This window comes from Corvus cornix, chromosome 10, assembly GCF_000738735.6.
Source record: "Corvus cornix cornix isolate S_Up_H32 chromosome 10, ASM73873v5, whole genome shotgun sequence".
NCBI lineage: Eukaryota > Metazoa > Chordata > Aves > Passeriformes > Corvidae > Corvus > Corvus cornix.
In genome coordinates, this window is record NC_046340.1 from 13,365,373 (window position 1) to 13,393,090 (window position 27,718).

General features: G+C 39.4%; 1 protein-coding gene and 1 long non-coding RNA gene across 2 annotated transcripts in view; both read right to left on the reverse strand.

The window, feature by feature from the left end:
- The window catches only part of MNS1 (meiosis specific nuclear structural 1), an 11,087-nt gene extending 5,063 nt beyond the window's left edge, over positions 1-6,024 (reverse strand). The window contains 10 exon segments of the mRNA XM_010390861.3: positions 409-666; positions 1,523-1,630; positions 1,709-1,925; positions 2,649-2,878; positions 3,697-3,799; positions 4,280-4,407; positions 4,609-4,698; positions 4,848-4,976; positions 4,979-5,028; positions 6,018-6,024. Of these exon segments, the coding sequence (XP_010389163.2) occupies positions 409-666; positions 1,523-1,630; positions 1,709-1,925; positions 2,649-2,878; positions 3,697-3,799; positions 4,280-4,407; positions 4,609-4,698; positions 4,848-4,976; positions 4,979-5,028; positions 6,018-6,024 (1,320 nt within the window).
- A 1,814-nt stretch (positions 6,025-7,838) lies between these two features.
- On the reverse strand, positions 7,839-14,135 carry LOC109143428. Its single transcript, XR_002043579.2, has 3 exons — positions 12,752-14,135; positions 11,741-11,968; positions 7,839-10,560 (listed from the first exon to the last, which is right to left on the reverse strand). It is a non-coding gene; the product is annotated as an uncharacterized LOC109143428 (long non-coding RNA).
- Positions 14,136-27,718: the final 13,583 nt, after the last annotated feature.

Below are 27,718 nucleotides of genomic sequence, written 5' to 3' on the forward strand. Positions count from 1 at the left end.
TATGGGATTCTGTGTCTTGCTTTCAGCTATCACCTTTTCTTCCTCAGATCTCAATTCAAGAGACTTAACCTAAAGACTCCTCAGACATCATTATCAGTGCAGCTGACCAGGGATGTGGAACTGGACAGCAGTTGTGTTGCTGATCTCATGGCTCCTGAAGAGGTATTTGCACAGCACATCAGCTACACAGTGGGCCAGGGATGGTGTTGACCCCAGCCTCCTGAGCAACAAGAAACAGTTAGCTCTAAAAATACTTTTCTCTTGTCAGAAACCAAAACAAAGTCCTGCTTCCCCCCCTGCAATTCCCATCACCTTTCCCTAGCAACACCAGCATTGTCCCTTAGGATAGCACAAGTATTCCCATATTAAACACTCTGCTCAAACCAAAGGTGCATATGAAACTCTTACTTTTTCTGCTATACACTGTTTGCGACGGTCCTCGAGAATTTTCTCCACGGCCATTTTGTGTTCAAGCTGTTTCATTCTCTGTTTCTGCGCGTTCAGCTGCTCAATGCGATCGTCCTCGGCAAACTTGGCCAAAATCTGCTGCCGGAGGGCTTCCTCCTCTTCTCTCATAGCTTGTTGTGCTGCTGCCTTCAGAGCAACTTGCTCTTCATATGTTTGCCTTAAGTCTAGGCGCTGCCTTATTCTCTTTTCAATTTCTGCCTATAAAGGAATTTAGTAAAATGCAGTATTACTGAACATTGAAAAATTCTGAGCAGCAGCAGCCAATCTACTCCATTTATCTTGGAATAAATTTACTGTAGTTCTTAACTTCTAACATAACTAACTGGAGCAAACATTCCATATCTGACAGTGCTCTCCAGTATTAATCAGCTTGGCAAATATCACATGATTCTGAAAATTAAGTCCAAAACAAAAGGAGATTTTTTTTCCCCCGCTATGATGAAGGGAATCAACAAGACAGTCATCCTGAACAACACTCTAAAAATAGCAGTGTTTGGTATCTCGACCTATGTTACGTTTTGTTTTTCACCCACAGCAAGGTAAGACAGAGTGTGGCCAGGCACATAGGAAATGGAAATGCAGAAGAAAAGCAGATAATTATACTACTTTGCTAAAACCTAAACTTCCAAGTTACTGGTATTCTCCTTCACACGATAAGTAAATGTATAAATGGGGCCATAAGGGTATTCAAAACCTTCACTTGTCTTCCTGGTTGAAATTAAAACAAATACATTAGGAATGGAAAAGGAAACTCAAAGCACAAATTTTTCCCTCCAAAACCTAAGCTAATGTACAAACTGCCTGTCTGACTGAGAATATTCAGGAAATAGAGTTGAAAATAAATACTTTGTGCTAGAACAGAATTGGGAACAATTCAAATTCATTTAAGACTCTTAAAACCGTATCAGAATTAAGCCTTTTGCTTTGAGATAGCTCACAGTCCAAAAAGGGCTCAAGGCGTCCCTCAAACACATCCCAAAGTCACAAAAAACACTGCAGACTTAGATATCCAAAGGGTGTAAAAAAACCCCTTCATGTACCTGCCAGAACTTACCATCTCCTTCTTCCTTTCAATCTCTTCTTGTTTTTCCAGATACAGATCTTGGCGGATTTGTTCCTGTTCTTTACGCCTCTGTTCTTCTCTCTCCATGGTCTTGGCAACCTATAACAAAAAGGAAAGGTTTCTAAATGAAAGACAAAAACATACAACAATTTTTTCTACAATTTCAATTTTTGATACCATGTTTTGAACTCTCTGTTTTTTCTCCTCAGTGTCTCGAACTTTAGCCATCCAATCATCTTCTCTTTGTTGTTGCATGTTGGCAAACTCCATAATTTTCCTATTTTCTTCTTCCATCTCTTCCTGTTTCCTTTTCCTCCAGATAGCTTGTTCTTTTATAAACTCTTCAATATATGTCTGAGTTTCTTTTATTTTATCTAACTTCCGTTGTTTTTCCCTGTAGAAGATGGAAAAAAAGAGTTCAAATAGTCATTTAACATACTGCAGAGTAACATTAAATCAACCAGATGCTCGCCATTAACAATATATTCCAGAAACTAACATTTAAATTACTTTCCTTAACCATTCGGCTAAAAACTAGATAGCTAAATTGAAAATAGTTAGTAATGAATTGCCTGAAGAAGGGAATCTCATATCTAACACCTTTCCAGAGGACAGACTGTACACAAAATTACTCGCTGCTGCTGCATTTTATGCCCCATCAAAGAGAAGAAAAGAAAGCCAAATGGCACCACAACTCCTAAACTTTTTATTTACACAAAACTCTCCCCCCCCTGCCAATACCCTGCCCTGAGAAACCTCCTTCCCTGTTCCTAAGACATGCAAACAAAGCATCTGGTGGCAAGGCAGGGACACAAGGCAAGGCAGAAATATGTAATATGCTGTCGTGTCCAGCATGATGGGCCCACTGGAAGCCCTCCTGCAAATAAAGCTGGATTTCATATTTGAGGAACAAGGACACGAGACTGACTGGGACATTCTGATGTTTCAACAGGAAAATTCATGCAAGTCAGTCTCTTATTAGTAAAATGTGACCAAGGAAAACTAAAATGGGCCTTACTCTATATGGAATAGGTGCATACAAATCAGCTTTCTGTGCAGAATTGTATGAGTTGTTATGTTTTAAATTAATAAATAATAAAAATTCAAAGTAACTAACATTTGGTCTTCTTCATAGATCTTTTTTACAATTTCATCAATCATGAGTTTCTCTCTTAGAAACTCTTCATAAGCCTCTTGCTTCTTCTTCTCTTGTTCCTCAACCTGCTTGTCCAGTTCTTGATGGTACATTTTCTTCTCCTGGTTTCGCCTCAGTTCTGCAGACATTTCTTCTTTCAGAAACCTGTTGTACTCTTCCTTCATCTCTTGGGCTACTTCATCCTCCCATTTCTAGGGGGGAAAAAGGCAACACAAGATTTCTTTTCATTCCCTGTACTACAACTTGTAATGAAAAAATGCACAGTATGAAAAGGAATTATGCTGCATTACCAGAAAGGAATGTCTTCCACCTCAGTCTATAAATATAGAGCCTTAACATGCTTAATAGCTTAATCTAGTCAGTAGAACCCTTGAAGGGCACCCTCAAGATTTAACCAACTTGAGGAGCACTAAAAGTACTTAAGGGACAAAGCATTGAGCACAGGTGGGACTTACATCAGCACAGTGACTGGAATGAAGCTGGGCTACAGAGAACACGCTCAGTGAGCACATTGCATTGAACCTCAATGAGCTGCCTGCATTGAACTCTGTATAGAGCATTAACATAATCAGAAGCATCTGCCTGATCACCAATATTATTCTATACATAAATACAAATTTGCAAGTCTTTCTGAAGTTACCCAGATCACTGTTTAACAATAGTAACATTGTTTTCAACAACCAGACTCTGAGGTACGGATTCACCACTGTAAAAACTTACTGTACAAAGGGTATCATAGTTTTTACTCAGATAAATGTTACAAAACCAGTAAAATAACAACTATAACCAGTCATACAGCTAATTCATTACTCCTTCAATTGCAATGGCAAAGTAAACCTTTTTCTACATCTAGTTATTACTGGTTAATTAATCCTTCATAACACAAAATATATTTTTAATAACACCGAATGCCTGAACAATATTTTAGATGAAAAATGTCAAAGGAAAAATCTTCTGCACAATCCACACAAAGAGTTACAGGACTCAGGAGCTGGGAAGCACTAATTACCATTTTCTCATCGTATATAGCTTTTTTTTCAGCAATCTGTGCAGCTCGTTCTTTATTCATATAAGCAGATTTCAGCTTTCTTTCTAACTCTCGAAGTTCAAGACTGGAGGGGGAAAAAAATTATCCTATTACAAGGGGGTAGGTATCTAGGGGAAAAAATTAAGTTTCCATCACTATTTAAACAGAATATTTTTCATCGGGGCAACCCTGATGAAAAGTACTGCTCTAGCTAAAGGGCAAAAAAAGAAAAAAATCCACTTAAAAACAAGAGTTTCCTATATTCCTACATGTGCTATCAACAGTTCTGCATACTTGACTTCTAACTATATAAGCACAGGTACACATACATACACATGTATGCTCATGGATATGCCTAAATGTACATATACATATCCTCAAAATGAAAATTTTGTGGATCAACATCTTTTATAGACAAAATTTGCTTAAAACTAACTTTTTATTATACCTGGACCTCAAACTAACTTTTCCTTCCAGGTCTGAGTCCTCTCCACTCCTTCTACAACTTTCCCAAATCATGATAACAAGCAGCCAATTTGATATAGCTAGGAAATGTCTGAATTACCTGTTTGCTCTGACTTGTTGCCTTATCTTCTCATCTTTCATTTTCTCGAGGTCCCGCCTCGCCAGCTCAGCCGCCAGCTTTTGCTCTCGCTCCAGCTGCAGTGCTCTCTGCTTTCTGTTCTCTTCTGCCTGATCAGAACAATTTCCTTACCAACTCTCGCACACGCACATTTGGAAGAAGGCAAGGAGACTGTGCAGTCAGCAAGACTATACAAGTTAGTAAATGATTGTTACTGGGGAAAGGTTTTGACGGGCAAAGGTAAAGCCAGGCGAACACCTCTCCTTGGCCTTCCCACCCCCCTCGAGCGCGGCCGCCCCAGCAGCTCTTACCGCCCGCAGCGCCTCATCCAGCCGCCGCTCCCGCTCCAGTTCGGCCCGCAGCCGGGCCGCCCGTCTGCCCCAGTCCCGCTCCTCGGACGCCTGCGGGCGACAAGGGAGAAGCGGTGGCGCAGGACAGCCGCAGGGACCCGCCCCCGCTCCCCATGCCGCCCCCGATCCCGCTCCCCTCACGGTCCCGCTCCCCATGCCGCCCCCGATCCCGCTCCCCTCACGGTCCCGCTCCCCCTCACCATCCTGCCGGCCGTTGCCGTGGCAACGCGTGGCGCCGCCGGCCTGCAGGGCGCGATTTCGCTTCTGGGGAATTGCCCCCGCTGATTGGCCGAGATGGCGACCCGACCCTGGCACGTGACCCCCGGAGCAGGCGGGGCCAGGGCCGGGTGACGTCATGGCGAGGGGCACCTTTGAAAGTTGCTATTTAAAAGCATTTCTTGAGTAGTGACTTTGAATTAATGCACTTGATTCACCTCTAAACACAAACCCCAGGTGGCAGCGTTTAATTAAGAATTTCTCTCCTTCATAGCTATGACGATGGATCCCCAACAGGTGTGGGAGATACAGGCACAGGGCAGAACACAACAGACAGAACATGAACATCACCAAAACAGATGACTCTACATGATTCTGGTAAGGGTACTTGGTACAGAGTATGCTTTATTCAAGAAAACCCAGCCTTTAATATTCCAGAAAGAGACCTTACACAGACCACAACTGCTCCCTCCAGAGTTTGGCTGGATTGACTCTGCTCCAGGAAGGAAATCAACCTTGGGGCACCCAACTCCCCAAACTCAAGCCTACCCACTTTCCTCACCTTTATGTTCCTTCCTACACAGTTAAGTAAAACTAAAGACATTTAAGCTTATTTAAAGCAGTATTTCAAACTCATTAATGTCACCTACTTTATAAAATTAATTAATAAAGCTTAAGAGAAGGTAAAGAATTAGGTTAGAAGTCTGCTTGTTTCTACTGATGCAGTGCTAGATGTGTCTATATCTATATATTTTTGGGATGAAAACACTATTTTAAATCTTTTAGAAATTTTCCCACAATGGTGGAATTCTTTCTGGAGCTTTGGTTATTCTCTGTCCTCTTAATAAGAAAAGTGTTTTCCCACAATGCTTGGGGAAGGGAGGAATAAACTACAGGAGACCATGTCTTTAAAAGGATACAAGCAGAAAGAGATGAGACAGAAGAAGATCATAAACTTTCCCTAGTTCTTTGCAAGTGGTGCTACCACTATACTTCTCTTACAAAAAACCAAAAAAACAAAAAAAAACCCCCAAACCAAAAAACCAAACCAAAACAAAAAACAAAAAACCGAAACACCCCAAACATTAAAAAAAATCACTTTCTTCACCATTAGGCAAGGAAACAAATAAATGTCAACACCACCCCCACCCCACCCCCCATTCCCCAGTCGTCCAATGATTCTAAAGCATTGACTTAGAAAGAAGGAATCTTTTAACTACTCTGGCACAGCAGTGACTTTTAGTGCTCAAGGTTTGGAGGTGGCAGGGCTGGGGGGGATAAAGGTGCAAAAGGTACTTTTGCTGCTCCTTCTCCTCAGTAAACAGATATGAGCTTCACTGGAAATAAATGGAATTTTCTTTCTTACCAAACAAAAGAACAAAATCAAGTCCCTGCCCTTCATTTTAGGAAATAAGAGCAAATAACCTTGAGACATAAAATGTCATCTTTGCTCACATGACACCCTCATTTTGGAACAGCAACCCTCTAAAAGGAGAGCACCTTGAGTCAGTCTCCAGGACAGCAAGGTACTCAGAAAAGTGGGAGTAAAAATGCTTGAACAAAATACATATCAGAGACCAATGAGTCAGTTCACAAAGTTATTTTTAAAATTAAGAGGTGGCTTATATTTGCATGTAAACTATTTGCTAGCAGCGTATCTTTCACAGAAGAGACAGACCACAGGACTAATATCCTGAAAGATTCCCAATGGGAAAATATTTTGAGGTTTCCAGTCCTTGGAACCTCACTATTCTTTTATTTCCTATACATTTCACATCTGCTAAAGTGTGCTTAAAATACAAAGAAGAAAAAAAATGCAACCAGAGAATTCCTTTATCCTCAATACCTTATGGCAGTTTGTGCTCAGAAACTCTTACCTTTAATGCCCTGATTGTTTTCCCCAACATAAGTTAAGCCACAGGGACAGCTCAATAAACGTTCTGTGCCTGCAGATTTCCAAAAGAAGGTAAGTAACCTTTCAGCACACAGTCACCCCACATAGAGAACCAGGAGGGGAAAATAACCCATAAACTCCACAGAAATACCCAATACGCCCTTGTCTTTTTCTTCCATTAAATGGAATACATAAGAGATGGAAAACAATTGTTTCCCTCAATTTAGATGCAACTACTGGTTTCATCTCTTCTTGAGAGCACCCCCAGGAACTGCAGACTCCTGGTCCTAAAGCTTGGGCATCTTAATTTTTTTTTTTTTGTTCCCTCCCTTACATCCAGCCAGAAGTTCCCCTTTTTCAGTTTGCAACCATTGCTGCTCTCCAGCACTGGCTGCATCTCCCTATTGGCTCTCCACACACCTGCACCTGGCCAAGCACTTCTGTGCCAGGCCCTCTTAGCACATCCCGTTCTCCTCGTCAAGGTCATCTCAGTTGGGTGCTCCTGCTCCACCTGAGAGGCAAGCACCTGTTTTTGCTGCTCCTCTTCCCAGCTGTGCAGTCACAGCAAGTGACCCCCCCTCCCTGGAGGGGCCTCCCTCGTACCTTCCTATTTGGGAAGAAATCAAGCACTGTGGTGAAAACAGACCTACCTTCTCCTCATGTCAAAAGCAGAGCTCCTTGATAGCACTGATTAATTTCTCAGTTAAAGACCTACAAATTTCACACATACAGAGCAGAGTTCAGTCCAGGCAGAGTTGCTCTGCTCTTCTGAAGAAGAATAAAAATGCACTGTTTTAGCAACCAGCTGGGTCAGACTTCTTAGAAATCCAGTGTGTTTATATTTCAGTTTTCTTTCATTACATAGCTTATGAAGTTTTTAGAAAACCAGATAAATGAAATATCTACCTTCCTATAATATGGAAAGGAATGAGTCCCTGCTGCATAATTGCAATCAAACTCTTGTTCCATAGAGCATTTCTTCTTGCAGCAGCCTGGTTACAGCTACAGGTCAGTGACCTGATTCTCATTCCTTTTTCCTAAGAGCATTAAACCCTCCTAGAGCCTGAAAAGCTTTAGGTAATCAGCAGCCAATTGTACAAATGTAGAGTTAAACTCAGCAGTCCTATCTCAGGGTTGACACAGCATCTTAATAAATGAGTCAGTTCTTAAATTCAGTATCAGCACCCACTGATGAACTCCTGACAGCAGAAGTGAAGACTGCTTAGGAAAGCTAATGGCAAAAATGATGAAATGGAGCATTAAAGGGAAAAAGTAAGTTCCCTTTATTTAGCAGTTTCAGTTGAAGGTGATGGAGGAACACACGGCAGAAAAGGTCATTAAATGAAAATGGTGAAGCCATTTTGCAAGTTTACATCTTTTCTAGGGCATTTTACCAGATAATCATAACATGAGACAGTGACAAATGCATTCCAGCTGAGATATGTGGGTCATGCTGACTTGGCAACATTATAAACCACTACTGGGGATAACACAGCTTCTCTGTGAGGTAGTTTACCTTCTTTGGATGAAAAGACAAATGCAAATTAACAGGGAAGAGTCTGAAACATCTGAGCTGTGCTATTGATCTACTAAGGACCCAGATAAGTCACAGAGAAACTAATGCTTGCATTGTTTGAGATTAGTGATGGATGGGATAGCAGATTTAGGAGCTAAGGGGCTATCACTGTCAACAAAGTCTTAGTACTAATTTTTTTTTTTTTTAAATTATACTGCAGTAGTAGGGAAAACACGTCCCATAGCAGCAGTAGGCAGAAGCAATCTTTTACTCATGACATTACAGACAATAAACAAAAATATTACAAGGAACAAAAATACTCAGTGCTTCTAATGTGTTCAACAAAAATACATCTGTTTCTGATGTGACAAATGTGGGTTTAGTAAGTATTTAGTTGTAGAACTCAGTTTTCTTTTCCTGTGAGTTTGGCACCACTTTGCCAGCATTCAGTGATTTGAACCCAATTAGAGAGCCACATCCACCGTGCTTCTTTTAATTCAACTAGCAAACACTGGGGAGCACGCAAGTGCTTTCTGCTGAGAATACCAGGCTTTCTGCTTCACCTCTACGAATTTTTTTTAAACACCTGGTCTAGGTACAGCAATATAGTTCTTCTATAAAGAATGTTGTAAAACATTGCTATAATGACACTTCTGGTTTTTTGCAGCAAGACCTTTATCCACTTACCTATCATAACCAATGAAAGAGAACAGAGATCGTAAATTCAAGCAAAAGGACCGAGTCCTTACTTAGGAAAGTGAATGGAGAAGATTTTTGGTAGAGAATCTGGATGTTTATGAGCATGAAAGTACTGTTTGTAAAAGGTTTTTAAAAGGTATATATTTACTGAGACTTTGACATGGGACCTCTGATACAAGTGTTTGTCAGAAGTGTCCTTCAAGACAACAAGCTTCATTTGTAGCTTTTAGTTTGAAAGAAAGATTAGATTTTTTCCTATTCTAGTCTATCCTTCTTTTCTGTGCGGGGTGCAGAGGAGGCATTTGAGTAACCAGCCTGCAAGCTTGTCTGCTAAAGTGCCCAACTGAATGGGCAGAGGGAAAACTAAAACCAGACATGGCCTCCACGCAGTGATCATCATCCCCCCAGCAGATTTTGGCTGTCATTAAGCACTGAGCAGATCAGTTTCCTTTTCAGTATTTTGTATGCAATGCCATCAGAACACACACCTCTGGAAGGAAGATTTATAATTTCCAAAGGTGAACGACATATTGAGAAATAAACTGTTAAGTACTAAGGTTTACTACTCTTCCTATAGCAGCACCCATAAAAAAGTACACACCAAGCAAAAGGGTGAGATGGCATATTCTTCCTGGGGACTGCCTATTTCCTGGGAAGCACCAAGTCCAGGTGTTGGCATGTGTTCTAACTTGAGTGGAGACTTGAAAGCACCAAGAAATGTACTTAGAAGAAAGCAGAACCCCTTTCATTCCTGCAAGATACCACCAAACACAATTAATTCCAAAGAGTTCAGTTCAGCTTTTGTGAATAATTAAAAAACTGAGGAGCTCCAAAGGGGAGCTTAGCAAAGAGCAGAATACTAAGAAAAAAGATGTCATTTGCAAACAACAGAGTATTAAACAAACTAATCCGTAGCCATAACCTCAAGCCAACCAATGGAGAGGGCAACTGAAGGGCAGTAACAGAAAACAAACATCAGTCCCAAAAGGTCAGAGAGCAAGGTGAAAGTCATTCTGCTGCCTGCATCCATCTCTTACACTGGCTCTTCCTCCTGCCCAGCAGCCTTGGCAGAGCCTTGTGATGAGCCCCAGGCTGGTGCAGGCTCTGCTTCCCTGCCCCACACAGGGATATGTCTGGAGGAGTCCTGGGGCATGTTTAGTAAATTCATTGATGTTTTATTCAAGAGCTTTTAGAGAGGAGAAGAGTACACAGTGGTTACCGATACATTTTGCTGCTGACAAAACAGCAATTTTGTGCTCCAACAAAAATTCCTCATGGAAGCGGTGAATTGGCTCTGCATTGCTGTGGGCCAGACAAAGCCCACAGATCTCTGTCCATGAAATGTCCCCGCCACAGTGTTACCCACAGGCTTTGCTATGCATCAGTCCCTGTGTCTGTTTCAAAAAGTGCTCCTGTAAGCCAAGCCTCATGGGTAGTACTGAGATGATCACAGTGTTACTACAGAGAAACCAGCTGATTTTGGTTTCAGAGCTCCTGCAGGAAAGCAAGGCCCTTCTCCATGTCTCCATTGAGATGAGGGAAAAAGTTGTCTCGTTTCACTGGGAAAATTTCAGGTCATCATATAGAACTGTTAAAAGTAAGAAAAGCAGTGATATTATAGAAGGATTTCCACCAGTAAGCAATATTCTCTTCCCCTTTGGTATCCTAGGACAAGTTGCTTCCTTGAAATTAGATAACAGTTTTACACACATGAGTAATGAGTAACTACAGAGTAAGTGTTGTGCTTATGCCTTGCACAATAAGGAACCTAGTTTTGTCTCAAGTTATATCTCTAGAATTTAAAAATCAAACCTAATTTAATTTGCTACAGCTGGACACCACCTGCAGAGTACTGTTTAAGTACTCTGAACATTACGTACTTATCTTTTAAATATTGATAATGCCATTTTTCATTTATGTGACATGAAGTCCCACAGGGAATAATTATGCTAATAAACCTTAATGATTCTTGCAAATAAATGATCAAAGAAAATTGCTACTGTTGATTTATATTAATGGATGCCTTTAGGAGAAGATTTGTCAGGATGTGCTGCTTCTTGAATCCCAATTCATCTTATTTAGCAGAAGAATGTACATAGTTTGTAAAACAGATTAAGTGTTTAAAATATAATGTGCTCATGCAGTTTTTGCAGTTCATAACACTCAAGCACTATTATCTTGCCTTATGGCAAATCTGCATTAAAGGCTTCTTTGTATACAACCTTTGTCAGTCCTTTTTTCCTCTGCTTTTGTCCCCTATGGCTAAAAAAGTCCTCCTTCAGAAGATCTCTAACTTAACCTTTCTGTCACTCATGCAAGAATCAGTGATCACTATGCTGTCGTAACAGATAAACACCACTGTTGAACAACTTCACTTTTACTGTAATTAGTCCAGAAACATTCTTGGAGCTTTAATAAGGGCACACAACCTGAACCTGGGTGACCTACAGAATTTTACAGGATATGTTAAGATGAGCAGTTTCTACTTTTCCTCTGCTATCAGATATGCTGGAAGTTCTCATTCCCAACCACCCATACTTCTGAAATTTTAACCAAGTTCATTCGGAAAACATTTTACATGGGCTTGCCTTCTAGATAGTATCTATGTTTGAAAGCAATACCAATGGACTTTTTGCTTTAGCTTATAAATAACCATTTCCTGACTCCATATCTATTCAGATGTATATTAGAGAGATACAACTGTAGTTCAAGTACATCATTTTAGTATTTTTGGAGGAATTATCTCTACCCTCTGTCATCTCCATTACCTGTTTAATATTTTCTTCCCATCCCACAGGTCTTTGTACTACAAAGTACTCTTTTGGACACTCCTAATTCCTCAATTTTTCCTCTTGTCATGAAGCATTTTTCAGGCCTTGCCTCACTTCATTTACATGTGAGTACTATTACTCCTCTTCCTTCTCTGTCAGTGGGTTGGGAATGATATCTCTCATCATGTTTCTTCAGGATCCAAAAGCTCTGTTGAGACCTCATTTCTGCAGACAGAAGAAGCAAAAAGTGGGACTAACACAGTATCTATGTTAAATGAGATTTTTCATTGCCCCTCCAACACAAAAACTTTTCTCCTAAACTGCCTCATCTCTTCTTTGCAGGTTGTTTTAATGTGTGGTGCTCGAGTGAACCCCATTGCACATGATTTCTGGTTATTTATTTGAAGTGCAGTCACTTCTTATTCTCATACCATCTGGCCAGAATGTCTGCTTTTATATACTGTAGACATTCTAATTTAAGATACTTGATCCTTAACAGTTAGTTCATGCATTTTAGCTAAAATTTATTTACAATTAGATGATGAAACATTCACTTATACCTTTTTCATGCATGTAAACTGAGATTCCAAATGGATGTCACTACCAATTTGCTAGGAACACATACATATTGCTTAGTGCTTATATGGTGGATTAATTCTGGTTTAATACTCATTCATTTTTATCTTGTGTCTTCTAAATAATTCATGTTTATTGATTACGACTTACAAGTACCACTGCACCAGGACTCTTCACTGGCAGCTGCATAAAACAAAATTGCTTTTACCCAGACTGCAAGATTTACTTTCTAAATATTTTCCTCTTTTAAAAACTGACTTGAAAGGAACAATTCATTCTTATCTGCTTGTTATGCAATGGGCTAGTTTCCTGAAGGAATATATGTTTTTATTTTATTTCCGGGGGGGTGCTTTCTTCTTCTGAAGTTCAATATTTTGCTATTCAGTATTTGAAAAACTTACTCTCTTTGCCTTCCAGGCAGCAAATACCCACCTGGCTCCCAAGGTGGCTTAGCAAGTCATGGCAAAGCATCCTGTTACTCTGCACACAACCTAGGATGGGAAAGGTGTCCAGCCAGACTAGACCTAAGGTGTAGAAGGAAGTCCCCCTGCACAAATCCTTCTCTGGACACCTTGAGCTTGAGGACAGAAGCCTGAGTCCTTGTAGCAGCTTGTCCTCAACTGAAAGCAAGAAAACAACCAACCAATAATAATCAAATTGTGCCTTCAAAGTGGTATGTGGAAATGTAGACTATAAAGTGAGATGTATCTTAAATAATAGATAATACTAAATAGCCAGTAGTTTTGGATGTAGAAGATCCATCTTCCATGCCCTCAACTGCATCAGATAGAGAATTTGTCCCATTTTCCTCAAGAAGCTGTGGAAAAAAATTAAGATGATTTTCATCCCAAAATGTATGGAAACCCTCCCTAAATAGTAATTTTCTGGCCAGTCCTAGTCAGTGATAAACAAATGTTAAGGTTATATCTATAGGCTCTACTAAGCTGTATTTTATTTTATCTAAGATTTGAACAGTTTAAACTGATCTGAGTAAAACCTGAAAAAAATCCTAGACATTTGCGGACAGTTATTTTCTAAATAATATTGCTAAAAATGGATAATTCAGCAATAAAACAGGCAGAGCTTACAAGCAAATGATATAATAATAATGCTAAGCATAAGCTTAGTCATGTCATACTGTAAGGCAAAGCTCTGTAATGAACTCAAAATGAACTATGGCAGAAACATAACGAATAGACAAGAATAACAATATCAGTACAGAACAAATACCAAACCCCACATTTTTGTGTCATGTCTACCTACAAGGAAAAGATGTTTACTGTGAATTCTTTTTACGCACTGCAGATTTCACTTACACAAAGTTTTGAACCTGTTCTAGTTGGTAATCTTCTAAGAGTAAGGAGATGCAGTAACTGAGATGCTTAAATGTAAAGCCATGAAATAACATGACATTCATGACATACACCCAAGCTTTTCTGTAGGTCTCTTTCAGGTATCCTTTTATTTGTTGATACCCTGGAAACAGTGACATTTTTTAAATGGGTCAAGTAAGTTTTAACCTTAATAAATTAGAGAATTAACATATTTATAGCATTCCATAACGTTCTTCAGGTGGAGGAGCTGTCTCTCATATTCCTCTTCAGGACTGACAGAGGAATAGAAGGTCTCCTCAGGCCACATTTTTGGTGCATATTGCCCAGGGAGTGAAAGTCACAGTACAAACACTGATTTAGCAAGGAAAAGAAAGGGAAAATGAGCTTTGGCACCTATTTGCATCAGACTGTGTCCAGCCCTGGGAGAGGATCCTGGCCTGGGGAGTGTCATGTGACGGTCAGCAATGGAAGAGACGGGGCAGATTGCTTGGATGCAAGAAGCCGATTTTATTGATACAGAGCTAAGTATTTATACCTTTTGAGCAGTAGCTAAAAATAGATTCTTCTATACGCAGCAATCACTATAACAACCATATCTATGTTTCTTAATAACATTGCAAAACGACAAGCTAGCACTAACCGGCACAGGTACATACCAAGCATGCCATTCCCTTATACTAGCTATTTCCTGGTAGGCCGTACTGCCTGCCATGGTTTGCGGCCCAGCAGCGTTAGCGCGTCCACTTCTGACATGAGTTTAGCAGTGCTCTCACTTCTGCTTTCTAGCTGTATCTCCACAGGGGAGGGCTCTTCTATTGGCACAAACCAGAACCTGAAACAGCACAGCAGAACCACATTCCTGGACACCACCCTCTACACCCTCAATTGTGACTCCAGTTGTGTGTGATGACTTGGTCCCAGGCTTTGTAACCACCTGCTTTTCTCACAGTAACATCATGGGCTATCACAGGCACTTGTCCTTCTTGGACCTGAGAGCAGAAGCTGCACTGATTACAGCTATCTGAATGCAGTGTTGCCTATGTCTGCCTGAAGATGACCAAAGTGACAGTTTTCCTACATAGTATATCTTTAAAATTCCCAATTAGAAGACATGAAAATACACTCTAGGCCTTGGCTTAATTTAAGAGTTTTGCTGTACCCTGCTCTTCCTTTAACAGAAATGCCTTGTTTCCCTGGACAAGTTTCTGTATGACTCACCATTTCCATAAATTCAGCCTCACATTCATGAATGCACCAAGGCTATTGAATATTTATCAGATTTTGGACTTTTTTTTCCCTGAAAGATTTGCATTTAAATAAATGACAACAAAAGAGAGAGCTGAAAAGAGCCTTCCAGAACTCCCCCACATTACCTCCTTCAACTTTTGTACCATCATTGCAGCCATTGTCTACCAAATCTTCCCAGGCAGACAGAGAATATATTACTGTTGCAAAAAGCAAGATGCAATTTAGGAACAATAACTGCATGTGATTACATGAGTTTACAACATGCATATTGTTATGATACTTAGGTTAGGTTTTTATTGCTATTATTAAAATGTCTACAATATTTGCTTAATCTTTCATTGAAACTAATGTTGAATTTGCCGTTTATAACTTTTTTGTTATTTTATTTGATTTCTTTTTCCTGAAAGATGCTCATCTGGAAAATGTGAACTTATCTTCCTTTAATTCATTTAAAATTAACTTCCTCAGCATAATATTTTTCTATCCTCTTCCTGAGTGATAGCCACTCTTCACACAAGAGAGTCTTCTGGCAGCACTCCCTCCCCATTTTCGGTGCAAATGCCACCGGTGAGGACCTGCCACTCTCTTTGGTGCCAAGAGAACTGAGAGGTTTCTGTTGGACTGGCTCCAACAAGGGTGAAAATCAGAGCTTCTGCATGTTCCTTCAAGCAACAAAAAAGAAGCATCAAGATCTCACCTGCCTACTCTTTGCACAAGCTTTTCCTTTCCCACAGGCATCCCTGCAACACCAAACATCCACAGAGCAGTGAATAAGCTCAAGACCAGAGATATGGAGACTTGTGCTGCCAATGGAAATGGCTGCTCAGGACACAGAAAGCTGTGTGGAAAAGCTCTGAATCCATTTTCCCTTCACCCTCACTCAGTAATGCAGAAAAAGGGAAGATGAAAGTGGGGGAGAAAAAAATTATTTAAAAAGCAATTTAAAACAAGAGCAGCTTTGAGAGCTTGAAGCTGCTTCTGAGGGTCTGCAAAACAGATGCAACCTCTGCTAAACATCTACTAATCTCAGAGCATTAACTGAGCTCATCCTCCTGCCCCTACCACTACCCAAACTCCACAGAGAAACAAAGAGGAGCAACCTGAGCCCTTTTCTCCTCTCCCCATGTCCCACCCTGAGGAAACCTGTACCAGGTAAAGGCAGCACCAGAAGATGGACCAGAGGCATTTGGGTGTGTGATGCCACATAAGTCACGCTCGTAAACAGATTATTTCAAAGGCAGGTTTTGCTTTTGCAAGGGATTTTTTGGCCTTGCTGTTACCATGATGTGTTTAGAGGGCCAAGGACAGAGCAGCAATGACTCACACAATGGCATAGCTGGGGGATAGGATGTCTGTAAGAACCAGAAATCCCCTCCCTTTGCTGGTTATTATACCAGTCCTAATGTACCTGCAGCTGCTAAACTGCATTGCAAGAATATTAAATTTGTATAGCTGCTTCATGCTGGCAATTGCACTAGGTAAGAAAGGTATTACAAAAGCACAGAGAAAGGCTGGATCTATTCAATTCCCAGTGGGGTACCATGAGAAAGTTCAGCAACTTCCAGATCATCACACTGCATCTGTTCTGGTGGCAAGTGCTAACGTTGAGGGTTTTCATTCTATATATTTACTAGAACTACTCCATACCTTTGTAAACTCAGAGTAATTTCTATCCTGAGGAATAGTGTCTTCTCATTCTAAATCCGCTTTAACGATCACGCCTACCCCATTCCACTGAGACCTTTCAGAGGGAAGAGGCTCTAATCTATTTAGCTTCACGAAGGGTTTCTCTCTGACACGTGCTCTCCTAATAGACCATTTATCAGGATGAAGGGTGATCCCCAGAGAGTGCAGACAGCAGGACTGGCCTAGCCTGAGTGACAGTCTGTCCAGCAGAGATTGACTTTAATGAAGCACAGAATAAACAGGAAGATTAAGAGAGTGCAAAAATCAGTGACAAGTTTTGAGTCCACCTGGGCAGCTTACTGTGCAGCACAGATCTGTCACTGAGTTATAAATGTTATATATCTGTTTGGTTGCTAAGGATCAAACACAGCAATCCCACACACATTACAACAGAAAACTTTCCCCTCGAGTCTCACCCTTGAGAAAGGGTACCTGCTTTAAACCCAGAAACACAAGCTGAGGGTGGACTGGACTCTGGCATTGTTCTGGTCTGACCCTCTGCTCAGAGCTGGGCCAGTTTACAGTACGTTGCTTGGGGATTTTCCAAGTAATTAATTTTCAGTTGACAATCCTTTGTAAATACTCATGATGGAGTTTCTTTCTCTGTGACAGAAATGTAGTGACAGCATGGCTGTATTGTATGGGATCCATCTTAGCAAAGTTCAGACCATAGCATCTCCCAAAATCCTGCTACTGAAGATGGATAGAAGGCAGGTGTGCCGGCCAGTTAGAAACATCTACCTCAGGGTGAGGTCATGTCAGCTCTCTGTACTGGCTGTTAATGGAAAAAGATCAACTCAGACACAGACACCTTTGGACAATGACTTGCATTCACAAACATCAGGCTCTTAGCCCTGAGGTGTAGCCAAGGCTCATTCTTCATTGTGACAACTGTGACTCTTACGCCAGACATCTCTCCAGCATCTTCAAACTTCTTTCTTTTGTTGGACTTGGATAGAAATTCATAAATGGAGGCTGAAGCTACAAATAGAGAGTTTTTCACCTAGTGATAACAAGCTTCAAATGTGACAGGGATTATTACTACTACACCACCTCACAGCTAGAAAAGCCCGATTACAGTGTACATATCTACTACCAGCAAGTAAGAATCATGTTAAATCTTGTCTCTGGATGAGCTGCTGGATGTAAAGACACCACTTTGATAAAGCAAAGAAACTAATCATCTTTCTGCAGAAGCTAGTCTTGAAGAGAGCACACAATACTGGCAAGATACTTTACTCCCCCCAAAAAATGGAGTTTTAGCTCTAGTTTCTAGAGCAGAATTAAGTCCCTATTAACTACTTTCAAACAGTTTTGCTCATGCAGGTCAAACTCTTTACTGAAATAAAGCAAAAGTTTCCAAACAGAAAACTACAATACATACTGTTGCTGCCAAATATCAGGACCACCTAAAGTTTTTGACATAAAGTGGCTATGTAAATCAGCTTTATAGATGCAGTTCTAGAGTCCACACTGTCTAGTTTATTTCCCTGTAAAAAGCCTGTTTTGTCTGTGCCAATATTCACATACGACATCCAGCCCAACAGACAATGACTGCTCCACTGTATAGACTTCTGTATGTGTTTGTTTTTTCAAAGCACAATACATAAGGTGTGAGCACAAGAAATGAAACTGGATGTGAAACAAGCAATAGAAGAAGTATTTCAGGATCCCCATCTGCCCATGCTGCAATTGTACATGGCCAACAGATGATGGCACCAAAATTCAGTCTGTTAGCAAATGCTACTTGGGAATTGACAAAATGTTTGAGCAAATACATCAAAATATATGTACTGACATGTAGCTAATTTAAACTGCATAAAATAGACACAACTTAAGGGAGGATGGAATGCACCTTTTACAGTAAACCATCACTTTTCCCCTGCTCCCTCTTTGCCCACATCTCAAGGACTTTGTCTTTCAAAGTGTGCACAGTCAGGGTCTGACTTCTGAGGGACACTGTGGACAGATACTCATATCAATGGCGTCATCATACCTTCAGCCTTTGCTAATCTTATGCTATATACAGCAATAAGAATGCTCTTAAAAGCACAGGCTAACTACAGGATCAAATGTACAATCAAGAATGAGAAGCTCAAGGATTGTACTTCCAAATGCATAAATAATTTGGCTGTTAGAAGTCACAAATGTACTACCCCATCATGGATATTTCCATGAGTTTCTTCAATCTTTCTCAATTACTCTGGTTTAAAACACCATCAGTTTTGGCTAGCACTTAAAAAACCATCTGGTATATAAATATTCATAAATTAATTTATGAGAAATACAGTCTCACTGCTTCGCAGGTAAACATCACATGGAGCTTTAAAGAAGCAGCAGCAGAACAGTTTCAAAGTAGCAGGAACTGTATATATGCTTTAAGATTGGACAACCTGATTAGCAATAGTATTTCTAATGCTGATTATACCTAAAAGCAGGAAGGAGGCAGGTGTTAAATAACTAAACAAAGTACAACAAACAAACACTTCAGTGTTTAACAAGTTACTGGGTTTAGTTATTCCAGAGGTTTAATGGAAGCTATGTTGTTTTAATCTATGAAAAGTGTCTTCTGTTTGCCATATGTTTGCAGAGCCATCATTAAAACTGTAATTTATTATTGGAATGAACCTCAAAAATATTATGACCCAGCATCACATCCTGGAACCAAAGGTCAGATCAGCATTTTGTTCATGGTATTAAGCTCTGATATGCCTCAAGCAAGACAAAGAGGTCCATTAATTCTGGAAGGCCAACCCCTCCCCGTCAACTATACTTGTTAGAAGTCTAATTAGCAGGTTGAATTCTACAGTCCATAATAATGCTAGCGGCCACACAGTTTGAAAGGGTAGAACTCACTGATATTTCACAATGGGTATTTAAAATTTAAAAAATACTACAAAGCTTAATTATGGAATATAAAGAGTAAGACATTTTTTGACACCTGATACGTTCATATGTTCCTATTGCCAAAATGACTGCATTGAAATTTGAAAGCTTAAAACTGCATCTTCTGTGTTCAGAGATGACCGTGAAAGCAATTTCTATAACCTGTCCATTTATCCCTTCTAGCTCATTCATTTACTGGTAGGACTGTCATTTGTTGATAGACAGTAACGAAGGTATTAGTAGCTGGTTTATCCTGCTTTGTACATTTTAGATACCTTCCTTCATTAAAGAATATTTTGACACATTATAACAAGACAACATATTCTTTATGCTTAATGCACAGGTAGTATCTTTATACTACTATGTGCCTATGTTAAAAGAGAGTAAAGATTTTTATTATTAGAAACTGTGCACTCTCTGCTTTTATGTCAGGAAAAGGTTTTAGATGAGATGTCAAAATCTTGCTATTCAAATATGTAAATGAGTTTTACACCATCGAAAATAATAACAAGATTCAAAACCTACCTTCTTTATTCATGCAAAATATGTTGTAGGGATTTTTTTTTTTTATACCTCTGAAGTTGTCTGTACTGTTCCAAAGTAAATCTTCTGTTCTATATGACTGATGCTTCTGCCTGTATTTGGAGAATTACACCTTGGTCATTTGCTCAGGAACATCCTTGTAAATGAAAACACTGGAATGGAAATTAAGGAAATACTTTGTTTCTACAAAAAGTACTATATATTGTCTGCTTAATCTGATTTTCATTGAGGGCTAATTTTAGAAAGTTACTTATTCTCCATATTTCAGACTTGGATCCATTAAAATCCTTTCTTTTCTCCAACCTCTCACTGTCAACTTTTTACAGGATTTTTTGTTATCTAGATAAGAAAAGTATACCATATTTATACCATCTATACTGGGTTGGGCTTCTGCATGCAGCTGTGAAGTGAAAAATGACAGTAAGGGTTGGGATTAAAAGGCTGAAGTTGCACAGTTAAAATAGCAGTGTGTAATTACCAGTAGCTAAAATAAAAAGCCAGGACAGACTAGAAGTGATTTTGTACAGATGAAGTATTTTACATCTTTTCCTTGCATTACTTTCTCACAAGACCATAAATCAATTACTAAACTACCAAAATCTATCCCCATCTTTGTCAACATCTAAGTGATTAAGTACCACTTTATCACAAAAAGTGAGCCTTGACTGATGAGAAGGCAGCCAACCTCATATAGGCTGTAAAATCCAATATTATCATGGAATCATAGAATGGTTTGGGTAGGAAGGAACCTTAGGGATCATCTCACTCCAACCCCCCTACATGGGCAGGAACACCTTCCATTAGCCCAGGCTGCCCAAAGCCCCAGCCAACCCAGCCTGTGGCAATAGACAATGCTGCACGGCTTCACAGCTGTGTCTCGGACTGTTCAGCCGCCCCTCCCTCAGCTTTACCAGTCACTGGACCCGAGTTATTTTGCGTTCACTCGTGCAAATACAAGGCTGGCATCCTGAGCTGCCTGCTCTGTGGATGAACGAAGGCAGACAAGACTGGTTCCATAGGAATCTCAATCAGACATCAGGTGAAAACACCCATCAGCACATCCATTTACACGTAATTTGCAGAACAAAGGCCCTGGAATTAGTAATCCCTAAAGCAATACAATACTTGCCCAATATCTGCCTAAACCCTCCAGGAAAGTAAAACTAGCAAAGCTGCAATTCCAATGAATATAAACTGAAGGGGCACGGGAGGAGCCTGTGAGTGGTAGTAAAGCACCAGAAGTATAAATGGAATTAATTTCTCCACTCCTAGAACATAGCTCAGTGATGAAGGGATAGGGAAGATGAAAATCTCAGGAAGAGCCTCAAGAGGCCACACCCTACTGGCCACATAATAAAAAAAGTCTTTTGTTTTAAAGAAATGCACAAGAATTATAGTGCTGTATTTATCTTTGTCCATCTTTTTAATCAAAACCAAAATACCATCCTCTGTTCTTCTGGGACAAACGTATGTGTGTTCATGTATGTGTGTATTTTAGTAATTTATATAGACTAATCCAGTGGTGTGATGAGAAATGCACATTACATTTAAATGAGCAAAGGGAATAACAAAGAAAAGAGATGAATCCCATTACAGGTGTCTGTGAGGAAGAGAATACTGATGTGAAGCTCCAGTTTGAGAATTTTAACAGCTGTCAACATTAAAATACCCCAGTGGGAATTAGAAGAGTAAAGCCTTTAACAAATCTTCCAGGTTACTGATGTTTGGCCTATGCATCCACAGAGGGTTGAAATTAATGGAGCAAGGTTTAAACACAGTCGGTGGTTTAGGATAATTTTGTATTCTGGTAAAACTCATCTTCACCACCCAGAATGAATGTCTGTCTTTTACCAAGAGAAATCCACTAAATCTAGCATTTTCAACCTTCTGAATGTTCAGACCAATATATGCAACCAGAGGACTAAAAGTACTGTCTTGCTCTTAAGTGTAGCAAGATTTAAGTTGTAAGCTACTGGTAGCTTGCTATTCACTTGCTTTAGTTACCCCCCTAGAAGTGTGAGCAAGCTTCAATAATAGAGCATACAATAATGTTCAACGAACTCAATTTCTGTTAATTACAAAAAAAACCCCAAACAACCAGAGACTCTCCTTAAGAAGAGATATTTGTCTTGGTTACAGAAAGATTTGCCTTATGTTTATCCCCACTGCTATGAAACATCGTTTCTTACCTTCACACAAGTGCTCTCCAAAGTTCCAGCATTTTGTGCCAAGAACTACTGTGTGGCTTTCTGCAATATGAAGCACTATACTCAATATTCAAACAGAAAATAAATGCTACAGGATCCAAACTACAGCAGGATTTGGCTTTCAAGATTCATAGATGCTTGGATTTTAATTCAGTATTTGAAACTATACACATGATTCTCAAAACTTCTGTAAATAATGGATGGTTCAGACAGAGTTTCTGTCTGCTCTAGTAACAAACAATTTTCTTTCTAGTCACTTGCTAAAAAAGATTCTGATATTGTGTTCTTCTTCTCTTCATTAATCTACCCAGGTAATTTTCAATTAGTAAATAATTACAGGTCCAAGACGACATAATTCTTATTTACAGTTTTGCAATCCATTAGAATACTCACTGCAGAACAAAATGAGACCCTCCTATGCTCACTTGTCCTTAAAAGAAAAATTATAGAAATAAAAATAATAATAAAAAAATATTTTAAAGCAGTTGATGTTAATGTGTTTGTGAGAGAAGGAAAGAGTAGCTTTCACTTTCTATGCCAAAGGTGATAAACTACTCCACTGGTAAAGTCAAGCCTGTTAATTGTTACTTTGAAGGTTATTCACAACTATTGCAAATGCGGGCCCATTTTCAATCACTTGCAATAAAAGGGATGTCCAAAACACATATCCAGAAATGGGTTAAGAAACATCATACAAATGAAAGGTAATTTGCACACACACAAAATCTCACATTTGAATCCAGAAATATCTGGAATTTAAAGTTCAGCATTTTGAAAACATAATAGAACTTTCGTAAAAGAACATGTTTTTCTAATTGTCAGCCGTCTAAGTGAGCATGAAAGATTGGGTCCAAGAGAGGCTCTCTTCCTAGAGTCTACCTTCTGCGATGAAATCTAAACTATGGTTAAAACCAGGTTTTTAGCTAACTACAATACAACACAGTAGTATTTGGCTAAGCCTACAGATCTCCAGGGATTATTAACCCTTTGCTAGTAAATGTAACCTTTAAATTAATTTTTTGCAGACTGAGGAAAGCAGAAAAGAAAACATCGGATTGAAGATCTAAGGTGAATAGAGCACTGGTCTAATTTCTTAAATGAGCCAAACCTATCCGGTGGCTGGAGCACAGGAAGCATGTGCTACTCATCCCAAAGCTTTCTGAAGGTTAAGTGAAAACAGGCTACATCTTGCAGCACTAACTCATCAACTGCCATGGGGAAATCTGCTTAAGTAGACTGCTGGGGATGGTTTGTAGCGTGTCCTTTTCAGAATGTTGCTAGAGAAATGAGGGAATTACAAGCTTATTTGAAAAAGAAAGGACCTGACTGTAATTAGGGAAGAAGTGTGCACTAGAGGCTTTTAAAATTTAATTTGGATACCAAATTACATCTTATTTCTCTTTCCTTAACAAACAGCAACAAAAATCTTATGACCTAAAATAAGCTTCTTTAAAACCTAGAACAGCAGCTATTACTCAGTGGCTGTATTGTACTATCACCCTGAAAATACCACCCAATGAAGTCTTACTGTACCTGCCCTACAAATATATGAACCAATCCCTGCCCTAAAGAGTTTGTAGTTTGTATGTTACAAAGCCTAATTATAGTGTGAGCATAAACCACAAACCCTCCTACAAGTGGCAAAATTCCGAAAAATCAAGATAATTACAACCCTTGCTCATCCTGATTTTTGAGGCTACTTTTAGAACGGTATAGGCTGATGTGCTCTGAGCTTTTTTATATTTGCATTAAGTCCTCTGTGATTCCCCCTCTGAAATGTGTGCATATGCTGAGTCCATGTGAGATGCTACCACTGGCACTTGTCAGAAGAATTAAATCCCTCTCAAGCTTGTTTACAGCTCAGCACTTGTCATACTGCTCCCCTGAGCTTCATGCCTGGTTGGGTTTTTTCTTTCTCTTTGGCTTTGTGAAAGATTTAATTTCTTTTTTGTTTATGTGTGTACTTACACTTGCAGGTGCAGAAAAGAAAAAAATCACTGTACCCAGATGTTTTGAAGCTGCAGTAGCATACATACAGCTGAAATTAAGGAGAAAAACTGTAGCAGATAAAACCAACTTTCTCATACATTCTACAGCATATTTAATAAACCTATCATGTTTCATTGACAAGAAGACTCTCAAATTCCATTTTAGGAAGACCAGAATATTTTACAGTTGTTTTCTTTGCCCTTTTGCAAAGAGCTTTTTAATATCTGATGATGGTCCAATTACTCCTATTTTCAGTTTCACTAATATCCTCTTGTAATGGTTACAGACTCCATCACCACTACAGCTACTGCAAACCAAGCTATCTTAGCCCATTACTGAGTTTGTTGAAGCTCAGAGAGTTTCACCCAAATTTTCACTAATAATTTGCAAATTATATTGTATTGTTAAAACAAACAAAAAATAAACAATAAAAAACCCCCCTAAACAACCCTCTTGCTTCTGTAGGAATAGAAGTTGTTGTCTGGATTGCCTGTAGGGACTCCAGTTCTGATCTCTCATATCACATCTAGTCAAGCATGTCTCCATTTCACAACTGTCACTGGTTAACCCTGCAATTCATTTACCCCACCACATACTGCAACAGTCCATAAAAGGGTGAAAATACCAGTGAGCTGTGGCTTCATAGGCACCTACTGCAGCCATCTCTCTACACACAGAAGCTTGTCTGCTTCACCTTCACAGCAGCTGCAGGCAGAGCCTTTCCCAGGCAGTAGAAGGGCTGCTCATACCTTTGCTCCAGCTCAGCACCTGTATGGAGAACCTTTTCGTATGCATGTTCCCAGTCAATTCAGTTTACTCACACAACTACGTGTGGAACAAAGAATTCTACTGTGAACTTCTTTTAAATCAACTTTTACCTTTTGACTTTTCTAGTCATGCACAATTTGCAACACAGAACTTGCTGATGGATGGGAATAACAAAAATATAAGCATCTGACGCAGAACCCACTGGAATTTTAAAGGGCACTCTTGTGAAACCTAAACAGATGAATCTGCTTTTTTTTGTAGCTGTTTTCAGCTTCAGTAACTTCCTCTAGAGCTCCACTAGACACTGTGTGGAAGAGCCTGATCAATGGTTCTGTGACATGACCTCTACAATCACAGCATTCTGTCTGCTGGCACAGTAGGGAAGTCAATTTTTTTACGTTTATACCCAAGTATTTGTTGGGTTTTCTCTGGATTTCCAGCAAGCATGAACATTTCCTGCTCTGCATGTTCAGCAGGGTAAATGAAACATAAGAGACACTAGTGGATAACACAGGTGAGGTGCAGAAAGTGCTTTTCACCTCCCCTGAGCCAGACACTGCAATGATATATACTTCACTTGATGGACAGGAACTATGTTTGGACCAAGTGACCTTTGTCAATTACTGATCTTTAACTAATTGGTGTACATCATACTCAAGACTATCAGTTTACAGTCAGGTCAAATCTTTGTGCTGTGAAGTGGCTGGTAACAGTTTTGTCAGATGCTGCTCAGAATCTCATGCTTCTTGATAGATATATCTACTCTCATTAACCAAATTCTCACTAAATAAAAGACTAAAAGTAGAAGCATTTTGCTTGTACATGTTCTATATTCCACTCACAGTAAAGTTCCCATTTGCTGCTGCTTCTTATTGATCTTTTATTGCAATGAGACATCTTGATAATCCAATGACACTCTTTGTTAGGTGCTTTGCATTTTCTCTGGAGATTCTGTTCAGAATTCCTATCAGCTTTACCATCGCCTATAAGGAAGAGAATGTGGCTGTTATTGCATGGAGTCAGTTCAGAGTGGATATATTTTACCCACTCTAATTACGGATAAGCAAAAGACTGACCTTCTAAACATTTTTTTCATAGTTTCCTCTCCTTGTTCCATGTATGTTTTGCAGGGTAACATACATATAAAACAGATGTGACCAAGAAATTCTTGTAACAGTGCAAGCAGATTGTAAGCTCTCTCAAACAATACTTTTTTTTGATGGAAAGAACCAACACATTTGTAAGGACTGTGTAAACACATTAAATAAAGAATACATTAATATAAGCCACTAATTATGTGAGAGGACAACAGATATATTTTTATTACTAGCAAAATACAAATGGCAATAAAGAGGCAGTAATATGTTAAAAGCTTCCAAGATAGCACTGCTGAACACCAGTTCCCCAGTGCACTTAAATCACTCAGTGATAGCTCAGAGTCAGGAAGGGGTCCACTTCTATGCAGAATTATTTTTAATTTTATTTCATTTCAACAATGAATAAACCTTCACATATATACCAGTACTCATGAATCAACTGTACTACGAAGGGCCAGCTTTATCCTGGTGGAAGTGCACAAACCTAGCAACAGTCTGAGAGGCACAGTGGTCGTGGACAGGAACAGTGCTTCCCAGAGCCCTCAGGGAGCCCTGCTTCCTTACTGCACATCTCACCTGCTTTTGTGGAGAGCGGAGATGAAATCCCATTTCCCTTCACTGAGTATGTCACCTAGTCAGAAGCGTGCTTGGATTAGCAAGATGCTCTAATTCAAGTATAATGGCAATTTTAGAACAATCTGTTTAGACAACTTTATACTCAAAACAGCCTCAGGATTGCTGCTGAATTCTCCTCATTTTTAACGTGATAAAAAGCAAGATCGCTTTTGTGTTTTATTACTCTGTTCAGGTACATCAGGGAAAATAAAACCAAGTTATATTTTCATTATAGTTGCACATAAACAACTCTGTGTGTGTGTACACAAAGAAAAGTAACGGCAATGCAGGAACAGACCAATGTAGCTAAGACTTCACCTGACTTCCTATACTGCCACCATTTCTCTATCAAGTTCAGTGTTTCTGAAGTTTTCCTTTAAGGCTGAATTCTTCCTAATTACTCACAGTACTGGGGATTCATTTTGACGCCCTCTAGTCTGTCCCACTTAAATGATATCTAACAAATACACTGGATTTCATTAAACAACCTGGGAAATTATATTATGTGCCATCGACTTGCTAGCCCCAAGAAGTAGTGAAGTCTTTCCAAGAAGATTAGGTGGAAAGACAAGTCTCATCTGAAAACCTGAGAAACTGGTACACAAAATTCAATCCTCATTTCAGGCAGTAAACACACAGGTAATTTAAATACATTCAATTTAAAAACTATTAAGCATTCATGTTCCAATTCTACAGCACTAAAAGAGAGGAAAACAAGGGCTTCAATTTGTTGCTAGAATATCATGATGGATCCATATGAAAAACTCACAAGAGGCTGTAAGAACAGACCCACATGTGTTTTTCCTTTAGTCAAAAGGATTAATTCTTAATTACACTATTTATGAGCAGAACATATGAAGGTTATATTTTCCAGGCTACCACACTGTCAGTATGAGACAACTTGCTTCATAAAGAAACCAGTATATTCACAAAAGTTTTTGTGGAAAACAGCTCTTTTGACTTAAATGCCTAACACTAAGACTCTAGTGAACTAATGTATGAAATGCAGTTTCTTTACATTAGATT